At 34.7% G+C, this 20818-nt stretch overlaps 1 protein-coding gene across 2 annotated transcripts in view; it reads right to left on the bottom strand.

Annotated features, from left to right (window-relative positions):
• LOC113046825 (protein shisa-9-like) overlaps positions 1–20818 on the bottom strand; it is a 62760-nt gene that overhangs the window by 27880 nt on the left and 14062 nt on the right. For both annotated transcript variants that reach the window (XM_026207862.1, XM_026207861.1), the window contains exon 3: positions 1991–2106. In XM_026207862.1, the coding sequence (XP_026063647.1) occupies positions 1991–2106 (116 nt within the window). The remainder of the gene's footprint in view (positions 1–1990; positions 2107–20818) is intronic.

Below are 20818 nucleotides of genomic sequence, written 5' to 3'. Positions count from 1 at the left end.
AACTTATTTCATAGTAATCAATGAATCTAATAAATGTTTGTGCTTTCGGTAAATTATTATTTTATTTATTTACATCAATTTTTTTTCTACACACCCCTATTTAAAATTCCTATTCTCATCAAGTTCATCATCATACTTGACCTTTTTCTCCTCATTTCTATTTTCCTCCTTTCTAATCCATTCTTCCTGACCACCCGTGTCACCGTGGGTCTTTCTGTCACAACTTTTCAGCTGTGTTTGTGTGTGTATGTGCAGATGGATCATTCTAAGACCCTTGTGACCCTTAGTGTATTCAAGCTGGATTAATGAGCACTTAATTAGTTTCCTATTGAAGAGCTGGATTTAGAAGAGGAAGAAGATAAAAGAAGTACGAGCAGAAACACTGGCACAGTGGAAATTCTCACACTCCCAAGGAAAACTCACACCTGTGATGAAGTGCATGTGTGAGATGGAGAGATAAATGGGTCCCTAATTCTCAGACAGAAGGACAGTGTGTTCTTGATCAGCAGGTCTTGGCTGAAATGTCTTAATTATGCCTTAATTAGCACAGTTGCCTTGTTAAGCTACTTCCTCTTCCTAGGCTGAGAGGAGCAGCAGTAGGACCGCTCATATCCGTAAATGTAATTACTCCCTCATTCCAGTTCATTAGCCTCCCAGGGTCAAAAGGTGATGGCCTTTAAGCCTTATTGTGTTCAATAATGGTGCCGGCCGATGTGTATCTATGGAACATGGCTCGCTATCGCACAAGAACTTTATTTTTGACTGAAAAGTGAATGTTGATGAACTGAATGATGACATAGCTAAATAAATAATAATACAAATAAAATAAAATTAAATTAAAAAACATTAATTTAGCAGTTTACTCAAGCAAACCAAAGTCATCCCAAAGCTTCCACATGTAATGTAGTTGCTGCAACTCTAATGGCACCCAACAGGATTATAAAAATAAAAGTCATTGTCATGATTAAATGGTGTTGTTGTTTGATTATCAAGGTGCTCCGGGGAGACAAGCACTTAGGTTCTATTACAGGCAGTTCTCGCAGTCTTTTCTTCACCCTTTTTCTCCAAGGTGAATGTCTGATCGCATAAAAGTAAAAGTACACCTATTCTCATCAAGACTAAATTTGAGGTACAATCCGTGCCACATTTCAGACTAAGTCTTTATGCTTAAATACAATGAGGGAAATTAATGGGGGAAAAAAAATAAAAAAATAAAAAAAAAAATATATAAAAGTAGGGTTTACCCTGTCAGCAGACATTAAAAATATATATAATAATAATAATTATGTCACTGTGCCTCTCAAGTAAGTACAATAATTTGTACTGTAAAAAAAGAAAGAAATTCTAAGGATTTTATTTTCCTTCATTTTTATTTTTTTATTTAGTATACACTATTACAATATTTATTGAATCAGCTAATATTTTAGTTTTTTTATGTAATTTTGTAATTTATATATCTCTGTTAGGTTTAATTGTAATATTCATTTAATTAGGGTCCTTCAACGTGAATGCCAAGACATCTGACAACTAATGTTTATATAAAATTTTTATTTTCTTTCAGCCTTATTTCAATTACAGAAAATAATTTTAGCTTTAGTAAACAACAACATCAATGGCCAGGGGTTTTAATTTGTCAGTCAACTGGATAGACCCTCGCTGAAAATGACACCATTAGTTGAGCCAGTGATAGCATGCAAACAAACAACAATGTTTTGAAAGTGCCACAGTATCAAAATCAACTACAGTTGGGCTATAGAAAGTATTTGTAACATGCATATTTAAACAGTTATAATATCAATACTTCACATTTGTGTGCCAAAATCTCTAGGCCTCTCATATCGGCAATTGAAATACAAATGCAAGCAACCAGTCAAGGCTCCTTTTTACCTGAACGCTGAATGTTTTACATTCATTATATTTGATTTGAAATTCATTATATCCGTGAGCACCTGAGATTCAGCTCAGCAATGACTCTTGAGCTCTGACTCACCGTTGTTGGTGCGCATTGACCTGCCAGAGATGCCGTTGGATCCGATAGGGTGGTGGCCTCCTCCTCTGTCCACACCCCCGGGCTCGCCTGGCTGTTTTAGCAGTTCCGTCAGGGCCCTAAAAGGAGACAGGTTTGTACACCATCAGTTTCTCAGTAGGGCACTTGGCATATAACGCTGAGAAATACAAACCAGACATGAACCCAGTGTTTTGCATTCGGTCCAAGTCACGTCTCACTAATTCAAGTCATTTGTGTTCAAGTCTTAGATACCTGGGATAACATGTCTTTAGGAAATGAATGAACTTGAGATTTCAGCGAATAGTGCGATTTTTAGTCAAACATGCTCCTAAAGTGCAGAAGATCAATTTCTGGAAAGAATTAGGACATTGGGACATTAGGACATTAGGACACGTCCTCCTAAAACGCCCCCACATGTCTACATTACGATTTAAGGAAAATTTGCATAACACCACCCAAATGTTCATACAAAGAAAGAAGGCATAACTTTTATTCTTGCTGTTGTCGCCGTCGTCATGTTGTGGAGACGCTGTTTCATTGGGTTAAGCAAAATACTTTGTTTGGGTATATATATATATATATATATATATATATATATATATATATATATATATATATATATATATATATATATATATACCCAAATATTCAGATGTGTGCAGCACATTTTATGGAGGACTGTTTCCTGATCCTGGGAGAAAAAACTACAATGCCGGCTGTTCTGACTTACAGTCTGTAAGTACATACATATTTAAAGAATTTGCCACTGCCGATTCAAACGTGAGTTTTGAGCAGTGTAGAGTAGCTCTTGTTGTTTGTCATTGCTCCGATCAGAAATGCAAAAGTGGTTTTATGTTTATGTTTTATGTAGTGTGATGCAACGCAACGCACAAAAACACAGTATGAGTCACTCTAATATGTAATTTTGTTCCCACTTGGATGCAACAAAAGGCTCATTTGAAATGGGTTTCATTGGTTTTGTCTCGTCATGTCGGTGTTCTGACAGGACACACATCACAGTATGACAAGGGACATTACATTTCTGTCATACGCTTGAGGCATTTGGCCAATCACAATGCACTGGATAGCTGGCCAATCAGAGCACACCTCGTTTTTCAGACTGATGAGCTTTGTAAAAAACTAGGCATTTCAGAAGATGGGGCATAGAGGAGCAATAATAATGTAAATTTTTGTGGAAAATAATGTGTTTTTTTAACTTTAAACCGCATAAACACATTTCATTACACCAAATACACAAAATAATGTTCTTTATTAGAAATATGTTAAATATACCCCTTTAAACTTCCTTTGTTCACTAATCCCGGCTCTCACCTTCAGAATCTAACCAAAGCTCACACTGGGAGCTTCAGTGACCATAACCTTCACCAATTGTCCAGTAGTGAGCCATATCTGAACTCTCAAGGCAGCTATAATATCTAACTAACAACCAGCCCTCTCCATTCATCCATGCCCTACTGGCAAATGCTTTGATGGTTGCATGCATTAAAATTGTTTAGGTGCACAGGAAGTGCAAGTGTGAACTAATTCCAGTGCAAATCAAAATAATTCTGCTCTTCAAGGTTCCGTTATTTCCCTTGTGACATCATTGTCTCAACATTCTCTATTCCACAGGCTGAGATTCAGGGCAGGATGGAATCGTGGGACAGTTCTAAAGCAACAGTTGCCAGGATCGCTGGGCTAAGGCATAAGTGAAGGGTCTGTCTCTTTCATGATAACGACCAGGAGAACGAGGCACTCGGCTCCGGCCAGCTCTCTGCTGTATGCTCGACTGATGTCCTGCCCTGTGAAGCCAGTATGGGCCACACAGGACGATGGCTGTCTACAAACTTCCTGTCCCTCTAGTGAGTCGTATCATATCCTGGTAGCTTATATCATCAGATAGCTTATACACTCTTGCAATTATGAAGGTAAAGTATGTTAAAACAATCAGGTAATTTGTGCTAACAAAATCATATCTATATCGTAAATATATATATACAGAGAGAGAGAGAGAGAGAGAGTTATAAAGTCAGAATTGTGAGATATAAACTCGCAATTCTCACTTTTTAATCAGAGTTGTGCGATATAAACTCACAATTGCAACAAAAAACACAGAATTGTGAGATGAAAACTTGCAATAAACCTCCAATTCTGAAAAAAATATTTCCCCCCTCAGAACTGGACCATGTAACTTGCAACTGAAGGTTTATATCTTGCAATTCTGAGGAAAAAATTAAGTCAGAATTGTGAGATAAAAAGTTGTAATTACCTCAAAATAACACTCCAATTTATTTCCGAACTCAAATATGCAGCCATTTAAGTACACTGTTAAAATCGCTGTAAAAAAATCTGCCAAATGTTGACAGTAACATGCTGTTTTTCATTCATGAATCAGCAGCGATCAAAGTCGACATTCAGAGACTATGTCTCAAATCACACCCTACACCCTCATTCACTATTCCCTACATGAGTTTACTAATATAGTCTACCTGACAGGGAGAATGAAAACTAATGAGTGAATTCAGACACTGATGAACAGCTGCTATTAACAAGCAGAATCACTGAAGAAAAGAGAAACAAGACACACACAAGAACTACATCTGACTTCAACTGAAGATTTAAACAATCAACAAACAGCTTTACCAGCTTCACCTATTACTAACCAGACCGACTTTATTTCTGTCAGATGTCTACAGAAGATCTTATTGAGTTACAGCGATTTAGATGATGATGTTTAATTGTTTCGTTTGATGTTACCATTGCAGAGATCAGTGTTTGCTTTAGTTTGCTTTTGACTTTTGAACATTAGCTTCTGTTTTTTTTTTTTCAAGATGTATCTGTTAGAGCAAAATTATTGTGGATGGTAAAGCAATGGTGGTTGTGGTGTAGGTCATTTGTACAAATTCATACAAATTGTGCATCTCGTGAAATATGTATGATTTTGCAAAAATTATATGAATTTGTATGAGTGTGGTCATACGAATTTTGTATGAATAAGCCACCTCGTAAAATATGTACGAATTGCCATGAGATTGGGTTGGGTTAGATTGGGTTAAATTATGCTGCTGAATTGTCCACTTATTTTCTTGAATTCTTACTATGCTTGTATTTTTGCATTTGTCTTGAGTTTTAGTAGCATGTTTTGTGATGTTCAGAACTGATCTGTTTATTTATTTTGTGGATTGTCACCATTGTTCCGTGATCCGTACAATGATTTTTGATGTGTCAGTCTAAATTGCAATAAGTCCTATTTTTTTTTTTTTTTTTTTTTCTTTCTTTTGAAAGTCTTTCATAACTGATGGCTCAGCAGTGCTTGTTGTTTTGCTCTAGTATTGATATTCAGTGAGAGAAGAGACTAGATAAAATCAGTGAATCAGAAATAAGAGGATGATTGATATTATCTATTCATAAACAACAACACCATTTTTTTTCTTTGGCTCTTTTTTGCTATAACAAACAAGTTTCGAAAACACATTGTTACAGCAGATAAATAAATAAAACATTAATGTCACGCTTCAAGACCCCAACTAAAGTAAACACTGTAGACATATATATCTAAACCTCTGTAACTCTCAATAAGATCTTCTGTAGACGTCTGACAGAAATAAAGTCGGTCTGGTTAGTAATGCGTGAAGCTGTTTTAGGAATTGTTTAATCAGATCTTGAGAGATGTATTGTTTTTATCAATTTATCAGTTGGTTTCATCTAAGGCTTTTGCTGAAGTCAGTTGTAGTTCTTGTGTGTCTCTTTCCTTCATTGATTCTGCTTGTTAATAGCAGGTGTTTATTATTAATGCTCAATCATCAATTAATTACTCACAGAATTATCTCATGAACTTCACTAACTATTTACTTGCCAGCAAAAATATCTGTTTTTCTACAGATTGTTGCTGTTAAGTCAAGGAAAAAACAGCAATATACTGTAAAATATAAGAGTAAGATTCACCAAATGAAAAAAAATAATAATAATTTGACTGAAATATTTGTGAACATCCATAGAGAAAAAGTTATGCAAAGTCATACACTGATAATGAGCGTAAATACTGAACTCAACTGTATTAATGTGTGTTTGCACGAGAGATCTGCTAGTTTAAAGTACTGTGGTTTTTTGGTTCACCATTGCGCTGGAGAGTAGAGCCTGTGCTTCAGTCAATGATGAACCACAAATGCTGACCTTCTGCTGCTTTATTTAAAGACAGTAAATGTGGAGTTGCTGACATGGTGATGATCTCTGTACTTCAGCACATACATGTGTGCTATAGCTGACAATGAACTGCAGTGATTTGAGTAACAGTCATGATTTTAATTACTTTACTGTTACACGTGTTTGCAGTTTTATACTAAGAAATATTTCTTCTCAGTTGGATCAAATGAAATAAGTTGACAGTAACATCGTATGGATGCTAGTTTTTAAACTCGAACTGTTTGAAGCAATGGGAGCGGAGTTCATTTCCATGATACAATTACGGTAAAACACTGTAAAAAAGCTGTAAATTAACAGTACCTTACTGGCAACCGTGCTGCCAGTACTGTTATTTAATGGCACAATTTTTTACAGTGTTTGACTACAGGGAACAGTGTTTTTTTTTTATCGATTCCACATATTTAAGAAAAATTCCTCAAACTGCAAAGTAATTAAACATTAATATCAGTTTAGAAAGATTCTCTTTCAGCTACAGTTGTTCACAGGAGAATGTTTATTATGTCGTGAACACATGTAAGGATGCACAAAGCCCATGTACAGTAGATGCAATCTGAGAAACATCTACACATATGCTCCATTCATCTGCTCCCAGCTGTGTTCACCAAGAATATCTCCGTTCCCTTGCTGTTCTGTTTCGCAATTAAATATTTTAAATGACTCAATCTGTTTCACCTAAGGCCAGATTTTATACTTCAGAACAGAGCAGCAAATCAACATCATTCAGCTGTTTATTGTCAGAAAATGATCGTTAATCGTGCTGTGATGGTCTTAACTTCCGGGGGAAGTATGATTGGCCATACATATGCTGGATTGGATTGTATAAGAGTGTATTAGAAGAAATTATGTTAGAGATTTCCAATCTTGCTGATGTTCTCTCAGCATGTTCCCTTTTCATTACAGAAACATGTGGTCTTTAATTAAACTGTTACTTTTCAGCAAAAATCCCATTGAGGCACTCCAGTGGTAATCACAGGTGGAAAGACTAACTGCAGGCGTCCCAAATCAGTCTTAAGTGCCCCCAACTGGCTCCTAAACTCACTTTAAGACTCGGCTGCGAGCACTTTGACAAGAACTCATGGGCCTATACGCTAGACTCCTTCCTAATCAATGTAGTCACTGCCTTGATATATCAAAAACTCTCAGAGCAGTTTAGACCAGCTTATGTTTCAGTGACACATTTTATAGTTACAGTTTGACAAAAGTTTTGCTGTCAAATTTTTGTTTCACTTTTGTTTCACTGTCAAATTCATTATTTTTTAATTATATTATTGATAAATATAAATTATCATTATCATTTAGTCCAATTAACTATAGGAATGGGATATTATATGAAAAGCTGAAAATGTCAAACAGTAGCACACCAACATTTTCCCCTTTTTTCATATTTTTTTTTTTATAGATGTATTCTTTTATTGATTAAAATGTATTTTAAACATACTGTAAAAGCATACAATACAAAGTCAAAACTAAGCCTGTGATACTAATAGCCTATAATGGGTCTCAGTTACAGTGTTGTGAATTAATCTTTAGTTTTTTTTTTCTCGGTTTCAATATTTTATAGACTTTTTAGTTTTTGCATCATGTTGTTACTGCAGTGTGAGTGTGTGAACATTGTGAGCTATGCATTTAGACTCGCATGCAACTGTTCAAGTTTGAAGCAGATTGCTTCAGGGTGTAAGATTGATTATGTTGTATTATTAATCTCATAAAGGATGTGTAAGAGCATTCATTTTGTTATTTAATATTGGTTATTCATGGTTACATGGGCACAGGTGATCACTTCCGTTTTCTTTATTACTTCCTTATTATTGCCAGATTGTTTGTTAGGTTGGAAGGGGTGAGGAGCGGGAGCCAACTTTCTGTTGACCTTATTATATAGGTCTAATGTTTCATATGATTAAATAACATTCAAAAGCAAGTTAAGATCGTCTTCCTTTGATGAGATAATGACCGCGTGCGAATGAGTCACGAGCCCACTGCCTAGCTTCTGTGTGGCGATGGGATGCCGCTAATAGAATGCATTTCAGCTAATTAACCTGCTAGCAAAGCAGATCAGTGATCTTTATTTCTTTCAGCTCATGATAATTAAGATAATTTAGCTATGGTTATGATGCATCTTTTTATGGAACCCTCTTTCCACCACAGAATAAAAAAATAAGTAAAATAAAAAAGCTAATTGTAAAATTTGTCATATCTCAAACTTCGTTTCTCACAGCTCAGAGTTTACATCACACAATTCTGTTGTTTCTCAGAATTCTACATTCACACCTCGCAATTGTGTTTTTGTTTTTGTGTTTCTGCCATGGAATAAAAAATTACAATTGATAATGCTGTCTAACAATATATCGCATCCAAAATAAAAACCTCTGTTCACATAATATATGTTTTTATATATATAAAACATAAAATACATAAAAATATGCTATGTTTATATATTAAATATATTTATATATAATAATCGAAATATATATACATGTAAATATTTTCTAAATATATACTGTGTGTGTATTTATATGTACATAATAAATAAACACAGTACACACACATATATTATGTAAACAAAAACTTTTATTTTGAATGCGATTAATCGCGATTAATTGTTTGACATCACTATAATTACTTTTTTCTGGTTGCTGGTTGCATTTAAGTTAATAACCGCCACTCATTTTATTTATTTTCAGTAAAGTTTAAAGCATCCGTAACATTGAAATACATTTCAGCACAGAGATTAGTTTTTAATTTCATCATGCATTGGGGATCAGTTAGTTGAAACTTTGAGCTGGTGAGGCAGATGGTTCAGAGTGGCCCGGTTAGCCACAGGGCTAATGCTGCTCCAGTGAGAGACGCTGTATGTGTCTGTTTGTGTGTGTGGAAACATGTGTGCTTGTGTGTGTTTCTGGTGCATTAGCCATTAGCGATATCACAGTAGGGGAAATATTTGGCCCTGATGTGCCTGACACACTACAAAGAGCCTCAGATATAGTTAGCAGCAAAGCAGAGATTGTGTGTGTCTTTGCACACTAATCTGAGTAAAAGAGACCTCTTAGTCAACCCCCCCACCCCCTAGCCATTTCAGGAGAAATCATGTGGTCGTGTTCAAGGTTGTCTGCTCGGATATAAAATCATTCAGATGTCAGTGCATGTATCTGTTTTAGTAATCTATTGGCGGGAAGAGAAGATTTGCTGGGTAACGGAAAAGCAATGCAGTTTGACTTGACTTCCCTGACTTACTTTCTATAGAAACTCAATAACGCCTGACAGCAGCAGATTCTCTCTGCTGACTCCTGGAAATGTATAGACCTTATGCTTATTAACTAAACTTGAGACAAGAGCATTGTGGGGAAATTAAAAAAAATGTACAACCCTCACCATTTCAACCCTCAGATTCAAGAATTTAGCAAAGGGGAGATATGTAGAGTGGGTACTGTAGTAAGTAGCAGAGCTTGGTATTACAAGGATAACTTCAAACCTCTAGGTAATGAAATTTACACACACACAGTTCTGTCCCTTGGGATGTTTGTGTGTGTGTAGACATTTTGGTGGATGAACTTATATGGATCACGTATTGAAATTGGCACAGGCATCTCAAACACACATTCACACACTCACAGTTCAGCAAACAGCACAAGTCGCCCAAATGTCATGATCATAGGTCTGTTTTCCAGCAGCAGCCTGTACTCGTCTCTCTGTGTCTGTCTTTCTGCTGTTTTCTGCACATGAATGCAGTCATTTGTAGTCTCTTGTCATTCTTCTAAAAAATGGATCCCTTTCTATCTATGATCCCTCTCTCGAATTATAATGAATCTGACAGCTGCCAAGAACAGTCCCGAAACGCAGAAGGGGGTGTATTTATATGTGTGTGTGCATGCATGTGTGTCTGTCTGTCTGTCTGTGTGCGTCAGCAACCAGGGTTTATAAGCACTGCAAACACTATTCATCTTATTATAACAAAACACTATTCCTGTTTACCTGTTTATACAGGTTGAAGCTCTATTGCATTTATATTCCTATTTGCATAAAACACGATAAACCTGGAAAAGCAATGTGCTGAAAAAATTATTTTATATTTAATATTGAACAATTGTATGATTTTTTTTTAAATTAAATTATTCAGAAACACTTTATAGTAAGGTCCCATTATTTAACATTATTGGCTTTACTTTAAGAAACAATAAGCAATACATTTGTTACAGTATAATTTATTAAAATACAAGCAGACACAAATGTATGAAAGCTTAAAAATTAAATGGTAATTTGGGTTTTTTTCTTGCAAGTTTGAGAATTGCAAGATAATTTAGAACTGCGAGATATAAACTGACTATAAACAGTTGATAAAAATTCTGATGGAGATATGCTTGAATTGTGCGCCCTCAATTGAGAAAAAAATGTGAGAAACAAGTTATAATAAAAAAAAAATGTTTTAGTGAGGAAAAGAAAAGGCAAAATGTAAATTCAGATTTACAAGCAAGAAAAAGAGAGAGAAAAAAGAGAGAATGCAACAGTGTGTGATATCGAGAAGTTTGTGTTCACATGTAGTACTTATTCCAGGCCTTTGTCATCATAAACAGAGTGAGGTGTAAAAAAAAAAAAAGTGAATGTGATTAATTCAGTAATGCTTCTTCCATATATGACTTTTTCTATTCTATTCTATTTCTATGATAATGCTGCTTGCAGATTACTGCCTTACTGTGGTCAGATCTTCAGCCCATGTAAATCTATCCCTTGTATCAGATTCCTTTATCTCATCTCACATCATTATCTGAATGAAAACATCACAATAGGCTTCCCCCATTCTGCCACACACTCATGCAAATGTCACTGGGAATGCAAACACACACACACACACACACAGAGCACTTTCCAGAACAGATGAGGCTTCAGGGCAAAGCCAAATGACTGACGTCACTGTGATGCATCAAACACACACACACACACACACACACACACACGCACACACACACACACACACACACACACACACCCTTCTTGTGAACATATGCTACAAAGTAGAGTATGTGTGTAGAAATACAATTAAACATGGATGCTAAGTTATCACACACAGAAACACACAACTAAAGTAGGATGATTCAATAATGCTTTAGATTACAATCCGCAACGTACTGCATAAGTAAACAGAATTTACAGCATCAATTTTTTGGTAATAATAGTGTACCTATTCAGAAGCCTATCTCCGTGTGGGTATGAGGGAATAATATGCAACATTTGGGGAATAAAGGGGTAACAACCTGTGAAACTACACAATTATTTCTACTGTAAGCGTTTTGAAACTAAGGGACACCTACAATCTAACAACAATCTCATATTGGCAAACGATTTAGCAAAAACATACACTGTGCACTTTTTTATAGCCCACATATAAAACACGCCGGTAATTGTTTCAATCCAAATGCTCAGTTGAGACTGTTGGGTTAGGAAGCTGACTTGATTGAACCCCATTTGGGTTGAATAAGACCCAAACAAATAAGTAACCCGATGGTCAAACGCAAGCAGTTCTGTGTGCTTAACACCAAACACAAAAACATGAACAAATTGAACTTAATTTTTACATTTTTTCTTAAACAAGATTTGCTAAATAATTCGAATGATATGTACGACCTACTGCATAAACAATCGTTTCAGAGCAATTTGTTGTATGAGTGTACAGTGTTCCTGTGGCTCAGTGGTAGAGCATTGCCTTTGCAGCCCATGAGATCATGGGTTCAAGTCCCAGGAAACACACATACTGATCAAAAAAATATAGCCTGAATGCACTGTAAGTCGCTTTAGATAAAAGCATCTGATATATGTAATGAAAGTTATAAATCATAGCAGAAAATCATTAAATGATTTCACTGCATGTCTAGTTTTGTTGTTAAGTAATGTCCATCATGAATCATTTAATAATAGAATATATAGCCTACCCCATGCTTAAAAAATACCTATAATAAAATACCATTATAATTATAAAAAGTAGGCCTACCTATATTGCCTTTCTAAATCACTCCAGACATAAGATTGTTGTTAGATCATAAATACTGCCTAATATTAGAAAAGGTACCCCTTAGTTTCAAAATACTTATAAATAGTAATACATTATAAATAAAATACAGTATAAATAGTTAGTCATTTTACAGTTTGTTACCCCTTTATTCCCCAAACAGGCCATAATTCATTTATACCTAAACAGAGATACTGAATAGGTACACTATAATTTCAAAACACTTACTTTGTAAATTCTGTTTACTTACACTATAAATTGCGGGCTGTACTCTAAATTATAAAAGGCTTATGTAACCTATACAGGCTACACCAAACGTATGATTTTTCCTCGGCATAGTAATAGAATAGGTACCGGTTAAGTTTTAATGGAAATAATTCCATTATAAATAATTTGTAAATCTGTTTGCTACCCTCGTAACACATTGTTTCTTTTATACCCATGGGAACACTATAATTACTGAAACACAGACTTACAAAGTAACTTCAGGTTACTTACGCAGTTCTTTGCATGTTGCATATCCGGTTGTTACCTCCTTATTACCCAAACGTAACACATTGTTCCCTTACCTACACGTACATACTTTATAGGTACAAAATAATTATAGAAACATGCACTGTAAAAATCAAATCATACTTACGTTGTTCTTTGAGGGTTGTAAACTAATAGAGCATGGAGTGTAATATCAAAGACCCCCAGACCGCAGGGAACAAATGGAGTGCGTTTGTATTTGATGTGATTACACTCAAGACTCCCCGTCACACACTGCTGGAAGTCAAGCACATGTGGTCAGAACGGGCTTTTGGCAAAATACAGTCGGGTTTTCAGCAGATGTGGCTCACTATAAATAAAACGGTATTTGATATATGCGCGAGGCATGTTGTCATTCGAATGTTTTCTGGTTGAGTATGATAGAGCTAGACAAACTTTGATGTTGGTGTGATAAAGTTTGCCTTAAAGATGCTTTCAAGGCATGAAAAATTAAAGCATACAGTAGATGAAGATTTTCTTTGAATTAAAAAAGAAATGCTAAAAAGAATTTAGCTAAATCCTTTGTAACATGTATTTCATATATGTGTGTGTGTGTGTGTGTGTGTGTGCGTGCGTGCGTGCGTGCGTGCGTGTGTGTGTGTGCATGTGTGTGATATACTGTATGGTGTAGAAACAATTCATAAATAAAAAAAAAATAATAATTATGCATTTAGCAGATGCTTTTATCAAAAGCGACTTACAGTGCATTCAGGCTATCAATTTTTACATATCATGTGTTCCCGGGGAAATCGAACCCCCAACTTTGATAACGTTTGATAACGCAGTGCTCTACCAATTGAGCTACAGGAATATCTCTTTATTATTTATAGTTTTTAAATAATTATTTCATTTATTAATTGAAAAAAAGCTGTAAATACCTGCCTGGCACTACGTGGAAAGTCACTCTTGGAGTAATTTTGTTAGGCCGGACACTGCTGGGAAGATTCAGCAGTGGTTTGCTGGAGTCTCAAAGTCTTATAAATGGCTTTATTACCCTTTCCAGACTGACACATGTCAACTATTTTGTTTCTCAGCTCTGCACGACAAAGGCCAAAGACCTTAACTCGCTAGACTGTGAAACTGAGAAAAATTAGTTTAAAGTTTTTTACTTGTCCAGCCAAATTAATTATAGATAGGACACTGTAAATTTAACAATTAGATGTTTTACTAATGAAAATGATCTACATTCAAACACTGTAAGCTCAAACTTGATTTTTACCCCTATTTTGAAGTTAATCTAAGTACTCTGCCTTTGCATTGTCTGCAAAACGTGAGAAGTCATACCAAGGCAAAGGGCAGTAACTTCCACATTATCAATATTTGGTTGCTGATCACCATTTACAAAATCGTTATAGTAACTCCCGTATAAAATCTAGTGATCGTGGGCTGTCTAATATAAGCTATTGCACATAGTAATGTGACTGTATTGATTTATTATTATTATTATTATTATCATTATTATTATTTATTTTTTGACTGTAACAAGCAGACTAAAAGCTAAACATGTGAGTTGATACCAATTTACATGCTATGCTCAGTAATGTAAAACAATGCTAGACAAAGCATATTACTTTTGTATGAAATAGCTTAACCTAAAAAACTACTTGTGGATTGACATGAACGCCAGCAAACAGGAATAATCCTCAGAAATCTTGTGGATTAAACATCTCCAGTGATGCTCATCGCCGTGGATTGATTTTATCGGGTTACAAGAAAAGGAAGGATATGGATTTCATTGTGAACTGTTAGGCTACTGATTTTATGAATGATCATGCTAGCTACGGCATTCGAGTCCACATGCGTCCAACTAGAAGTGACAGCCTGTTTAATAATTTGCATTTACTTATTAAAGCAAAAAATATAATCTTTAAAAGTTATTCAATATTGCTGACAAGGTATCTAGTCTTTACAGTGCTTCTGTATGTGGAGCGGTTTGGTAGATCACAATCTATCGAATTCATTTGTCTACACCGTAATTAAAATGTGGCAGACTTTAATGGACGGTAAAACAAAGGCAGATTTAAGGGATTTATTGATTCAGCAGATGTGGTAGTAATCAGACCTGTGGCTATAAATTAAGATAAAAGCTCACACATTTATGTATCTAGGACTGATGGTCTATTTGGGGCTCACTTGACAATGGTAATGTAAGAAGATATTCTCAAAACTCACAATTTTTAATTCATGTAAACAATACACAGAATAAGCAAACATGCAAATGTTGTTCCTTGTTTGGGTGAGTAGATAAAACAAAAGCATAGTCCAAACAGCCTGAAGGACTGTGCCAAGTTTGGTGGATTGAAAGACCCAGGAGGAATAAAACACTAGATGCGTGTACAAATATATAATAAAGACATAAATGTATGGGATGGGGGGGGGGGGTCAATGTAATTTCTTATTTGTTTGTTTTTGGAAGTCAAGTATGACCAGGGCATCTGTATGAGATACTGTAGATGCACCTTCTCTGTACTCTGTAGTGAATGCTGATGGAGGGAGGCTGACGACCTACTAACAGTTCATTGCTATTGATTGGATCTCTGCTGTGAAATCCAGAATGTCTGAATCTACATCCCAGCATCACAACGACCTCCTGTGATCACATGACCACATGTCGCTAACATTTTATCACTGCTACTGAATAATGACTCGCGCACATACACTCCATATATCAAAAGATAATGCACACTGCATAGAATTAGCATTTATGCCTTTCTAGTTCTTGTTCCTTGTGCTTAGCTACACCTGTCAGCTCATATCAGGTCTGTAAAACTGTAATACACTAAAATGCCCTGTGATTCACACATATACAGATAAACATTCATAGATGCTCTTTGGCTGTGAATTTACATTCTTTGACTGGCACTTCTAGTCCTCAAAGTCTTACTCTTTCACGCACAGACAAATGAATGCCAGAAAAATACTACGTCAACAAGCAAACGCAGACAAAAAAATGCTTGGCCAAAGCATCACGAGTGCAGCCTCAAAGTACATAGCTAAAAATGTAAAATCTCCACAACCAATTCACTTACTCTGAGTGAAACAATAAAACAAATTTTTTTGTTAAAAGTCACATTCAAAGTGAGGTATATTATTAGGATATTTTTGATTCCATATTGATTTTAACACGTTACTCAGTGATACTAACAAACCTCAAAATTCAAGCAAGCAATAGAGATTCCTTCATTCATATTGTATATTTGAATATGCATGTTTTTTTGTTTGTTTGTTTTTAGTTTTTTACATTTAGATTAGCTTTGCCATCATCTACCACACACTTAAAGTTAATCTTTACAAACACTGATAATTTGATAACAATGTTAAATGAAATCTTAAATGAATAGTTCACCCCAAAATGAACATTTGCTCACCCTAAAACCATCCAATATGTAAACTTTTTTTATTTTTTTATTTTTTCATGGGAACAGACTTGGAGAAGTTTAGCAATACATCATTTGCTTACTGAATGGGTGCCATCAGAAAGAGAGTCCATCAGCTGATAAAACATCACAATTATCCACAAGTAATCCAAACAATTCTAGACCATCAATTTAAATCTTGCAATGTAATTTTTATTTATTTATTATTATTATTATTATTAATATTATCAGCTGTTTGGATTCTCATTCTCATGACGGCACCCATTCACTGCAGAGGAACCATTGATGATCATGTGATGTAATGCTACATTTTGCCAAATATATTCTGAAAAGAAAGATGTCATCTACATCTTGGAGTAAATATTCAACAGATTTTTATTTTGGGGTGAATTTTTCCTTTAAGGATTCTCAAAATGTATGTTAATTTTCAATACTGTATATAATAATTCAAATTTAAATTCATAACACCATGGCAGCATTTAATATTATTTAATTTAGCATGTTCTAATCTTAAATGACAAACATAATTGTATTGAATTTTACCATCTGACATTTTTTGGTCATTGGTCATAATACTAAAGTAATTATCTGCCAAAATGCTTATATAATAAGCAAAATGCTTATACAGTACTACTGCATAAGTTAAATATAAAGTAAAATTCAAATACTTGCATTAAGTTTGTTTTGGAGGGAAGAAGTTTGTATATCACATGAATAAAACCACTTGTTTAAAAGCTGGAATTATGGTATTGGTTGGCCGATACAAAAAAAAACAAAAAAAACAGGAGACACATTTCACCCTAAACGCCTCACATTGTACATGTACACGCACAAGCAAATTCATGTAGCAATCAGAGAAAAGAACAGGCTGAAGCTGTACTAGCAAGACATCATTCCCTAAGGCAATTCTCTCTCGCTGGCTTTCTCTCTCTCTCTCTCTCTCTCTCTCTCTCTCTCTCTTTCTCTCAACAGTCTGCCGTCAGATTAATGCAGATTAATGAAGTCTAAAGGCAACTCAAGACGTATTGGCACCCTTCATGAAACTGAGCAAATGGGGTGGTTTAAATTAAACAAATACACCATGAGACATGTTTTGGATTCAGTCATATGAGTCATGTGCTTTTAACACACACAGGTTTCCTGATTATTGCCATCCTTACGAATAATATTTGCTAAAGCCTCTCCTGAGCAATGTAAGGGCTGAGTCTACTTAAAGGTGACTGAGTTTCTTTTAAAGAACAAAGAGTGCGTTCACACTGTCCTTGGCCTTGAAAGTGGGGACAGTCATGAATTCTTGGTCCCTTTTACAGTAAATGAGATAGGGTCTCAGTAAAGAGTATTTTATCCACACTGTTGTTGTTTGGAACTGGAATATCAAATGTTAATAATAAAAAATAATAATATCAAATGTATTAGTATATAACTTATTATAACTACCGTTCAAAAACCTGGTTAGGAAACACTTTTATTCCAAAAAAAAAAAAAAAAAATATATATATATATATATATATATATATATATATATATATATATATATATATATATATATATATATATATATATATATATATATATATATATATATATATATATATATATATATATATATGTGTGTGTGTGTGTGTGTGTGTGTGTGTGTGTGTGTGTGTGTGTGTAATTATATGTAAAGAAACCAAAATGTTACATGAGTTGTCAATTTTAAATAAAAGCTGTTATTTTGAAATCTGCAAAATGGCAAAAATGGTTTGAACACATACAATCAAACAACATTATACAACAACTGTAAGTAAAAACTATATCAATTATTGTGTCATCTGCATAAAACTTGAATAAGTGTCTCACTGTCATGAAAATGTGAACTTTTCTCCTTTTGCATTCATTATACACAGTATAATTATATGTAATGTATGTAATTCTTGAAATACCGTAAATATGGACTACATTTATGATACTTTTATGGTGCCTTTTCTCATTTTGAAGCTTTAAAGCTGTCCTCATTTATTGTAATAGAATGGAAAAGTGCAAGTAGCAGGACTTTGCAAAAAGAAACTCAAACAGGTATGGAAAGATAAGAAGAACGTTCATTTTTTGGATGAGCTATGGTGGAGAGATGCAAAACCCTCCACATTAAAGAGCTTCATTTCTCCTTCTCATCTCTGCCTCTCTCCGTGCTTTGCTGAGGTTGTGTTCTGATCTTTCTCATATAGACGTCCTGTGATCTCGTCCCCTGTGGAACTCCATCAAAGAACTCATTTTCTCTCCTCCAGACCAACTTGTTTTGTTTTATAACGACACGTTTCATTATAGTGGAGAGGAGAGACAGATCCACACACTCAGAGGGCGAAATGCTGGGTCATACCTCCTCGCTTTCTTCTGAACAGGTCAGTTTTCATTGATTGCCTGTTTTTAAACTGGACCAGCGGGAATATTGGGTTTATATACTGCACTTCACTCAAGGGCACATGCTTTTTATGAATGTGTGTGGCTCTGTGTCCTTCTATGGTTGCGTCACGGTGATCCTGGCGGCTGCATTGCTATAACTCTGTAAATTGTGTTAATAACTATAGAGCTGACTGGGCTAAACCGAGAACTGCATTACAGCACACACACACACACACACACACACACACTCCTAACGGATATCAGAGAGAGGTGAGAAATAAAATGTTGGATTCAGATAAAATCCGTGAGCGATTTGAGAGTATTTACTGAGGGCAGACAGAGCTTTCAGTCTGAACGCTCAAGAGCTTTGAGAATGTGTGTGCGTGTGATGAAATAAAAGTGTTCGGTAAAGGGGTAGAGAGGGAATTCTGGGATATTTTTAAAAGAGTGAGACAGAAGAGGCATACATTTTTAAATAAAGTGAGAATCGATAGGCTGTAAGCAGATTCAGGAACGACTTCAATTCAGTTTAGCGCTGTGAAAGTCAGAAAAGGTTTGTCCTTTTTCAACATGTGGTTTCATTGATACTGGAACTTAGTGTGGACTGTATTTGTGGGTGAAGGTTATATTATTCATCCAAAAACAATACTTTTTAAATAGTTTGGGAATGACTTTAAATCTCTTTCCAAACTCATAAGTCTCAACAAAGCACCCTCTTAAGTGATCTTTTGAAGCATTTTAAAGCTGGCGACCAAACCAGACTAGTTTATTCAGGCTTATATAATATGTGACCTTTCTTCTAATTTGCACTTGATTTTAATTTTAGTCACCAGGTGTAGTGATAAATGTTAATGTGGATCCATCCCAAACAACAAATTAGCATTTCTATTTAACCTGTATAAATCATTACAAAAACTACATTCCAGTTGTCATTTGATAAACTACATTGGCCAGTATCTGTATGTTTTAAAGCATTAATCCAGCCCAAAATTTAAATTGTGTCTTCATTTACTCACCCTAAAGTTGTTCCAATGAGTTCATGAGTTTCTTTCTTCTGTTGAACACAAAAGAAGATATTTTGAAGAATGTTGGTAAATAAACAGTTGACCAATATCGGATAAAACTCTATGGAATTCAATGGCTTCAGTCAACTCTTTGTTAACTTGAGGGTGAGTAAATGATGACGGAATTGTAATTTCCAGTATCACTTCAAAAATCATTCTGTCTGCTGAGTTTATTGCTGCTTTTTATTAATATCAGTGTTGACCTTGAACCTCAGAAAACACAGTGGACCAACACCAGCAGATGACATGGCACACCAAACCATCACTGACTGTGGAAACTTTACACTGGACCTGGTGCCTCTCTACTCTTCCTCCAGACTCTGGGACCCTGATTTCCAAAGGAAATGCTAAATTTACTTTCATCAGAGTACATAACTTTGGACCACTCAGCAGCAGTCCAGTTGTTCAAGAGTGGTTTGACACAAGGAGTGTGACAGCTGAAACCCATGTCTTGCATACGTCTGTGTGTAGTGGTTCTTGAAGCACTGACTCCAGCTGCAGTCCACTCTTTGTGAATCTCCACCACATTTTTGAATGGGTTTTGTTTCACAATTCTCTCCAGGGTGCGGTTATCCCTATTGCTTGTACACTTGTTTCTACCACATCTTTTCTGTCCCTTCACCTCTTTTTTATTTAATTTATCGCCTCAAAAATTTAGTTTTTGTTTACATAATATCTGTGTGTGTGCTGTGTATATTTATTATGCATATAAAAATATATATTGAAGAAAAACATATCGGTTATACTTTATATATAGAGAGATATTATAAAATATAAGAATATAAATATATAAATGTATATGCATGTAAATATTTCCAAAATATATGCTGTACATGAGAGTTTATATACATTATAAATATACACAATACACACATATATTATGTAAACAAAAACTTTTATTTTGGATGTGATTAACCATGATTAATAGTTTTACAGTACTATATATATATATATATATATATATATATATATATATATATATATATATATATATATATATATATTTATATGTATATATATATATATATATATGTATATATATATATATATATATATATATATATGTATATATATATATATATATATATATATATATATATATATATATATATATATATATGTATATATATATATATATATATATATATATATATATATATATATATATATATATATATATATGGAAAGACACTGCACATTAAGCAGAACATTGTTTCTGTATGCATCTTTGCTTGTGATGTGGGCCGTTCAGCCA

Source organism: Carassius auratus, chromosome 28, assembly GCF_003368295.1.
Source record: "Carassius auratus strain Wakin chromosome 28, ASM336829v1, whole genome shotgun sequence".
Taxonomy (NCBI): Eukaryota; Metazoa; Chordata; class Actinopteri; order Cypriniformes; family Cyprinidae; genus Carassius; species Carassius auratus.
This window is presented reverse-complemented; position numbering and strand designations above follow the sequence as displayed.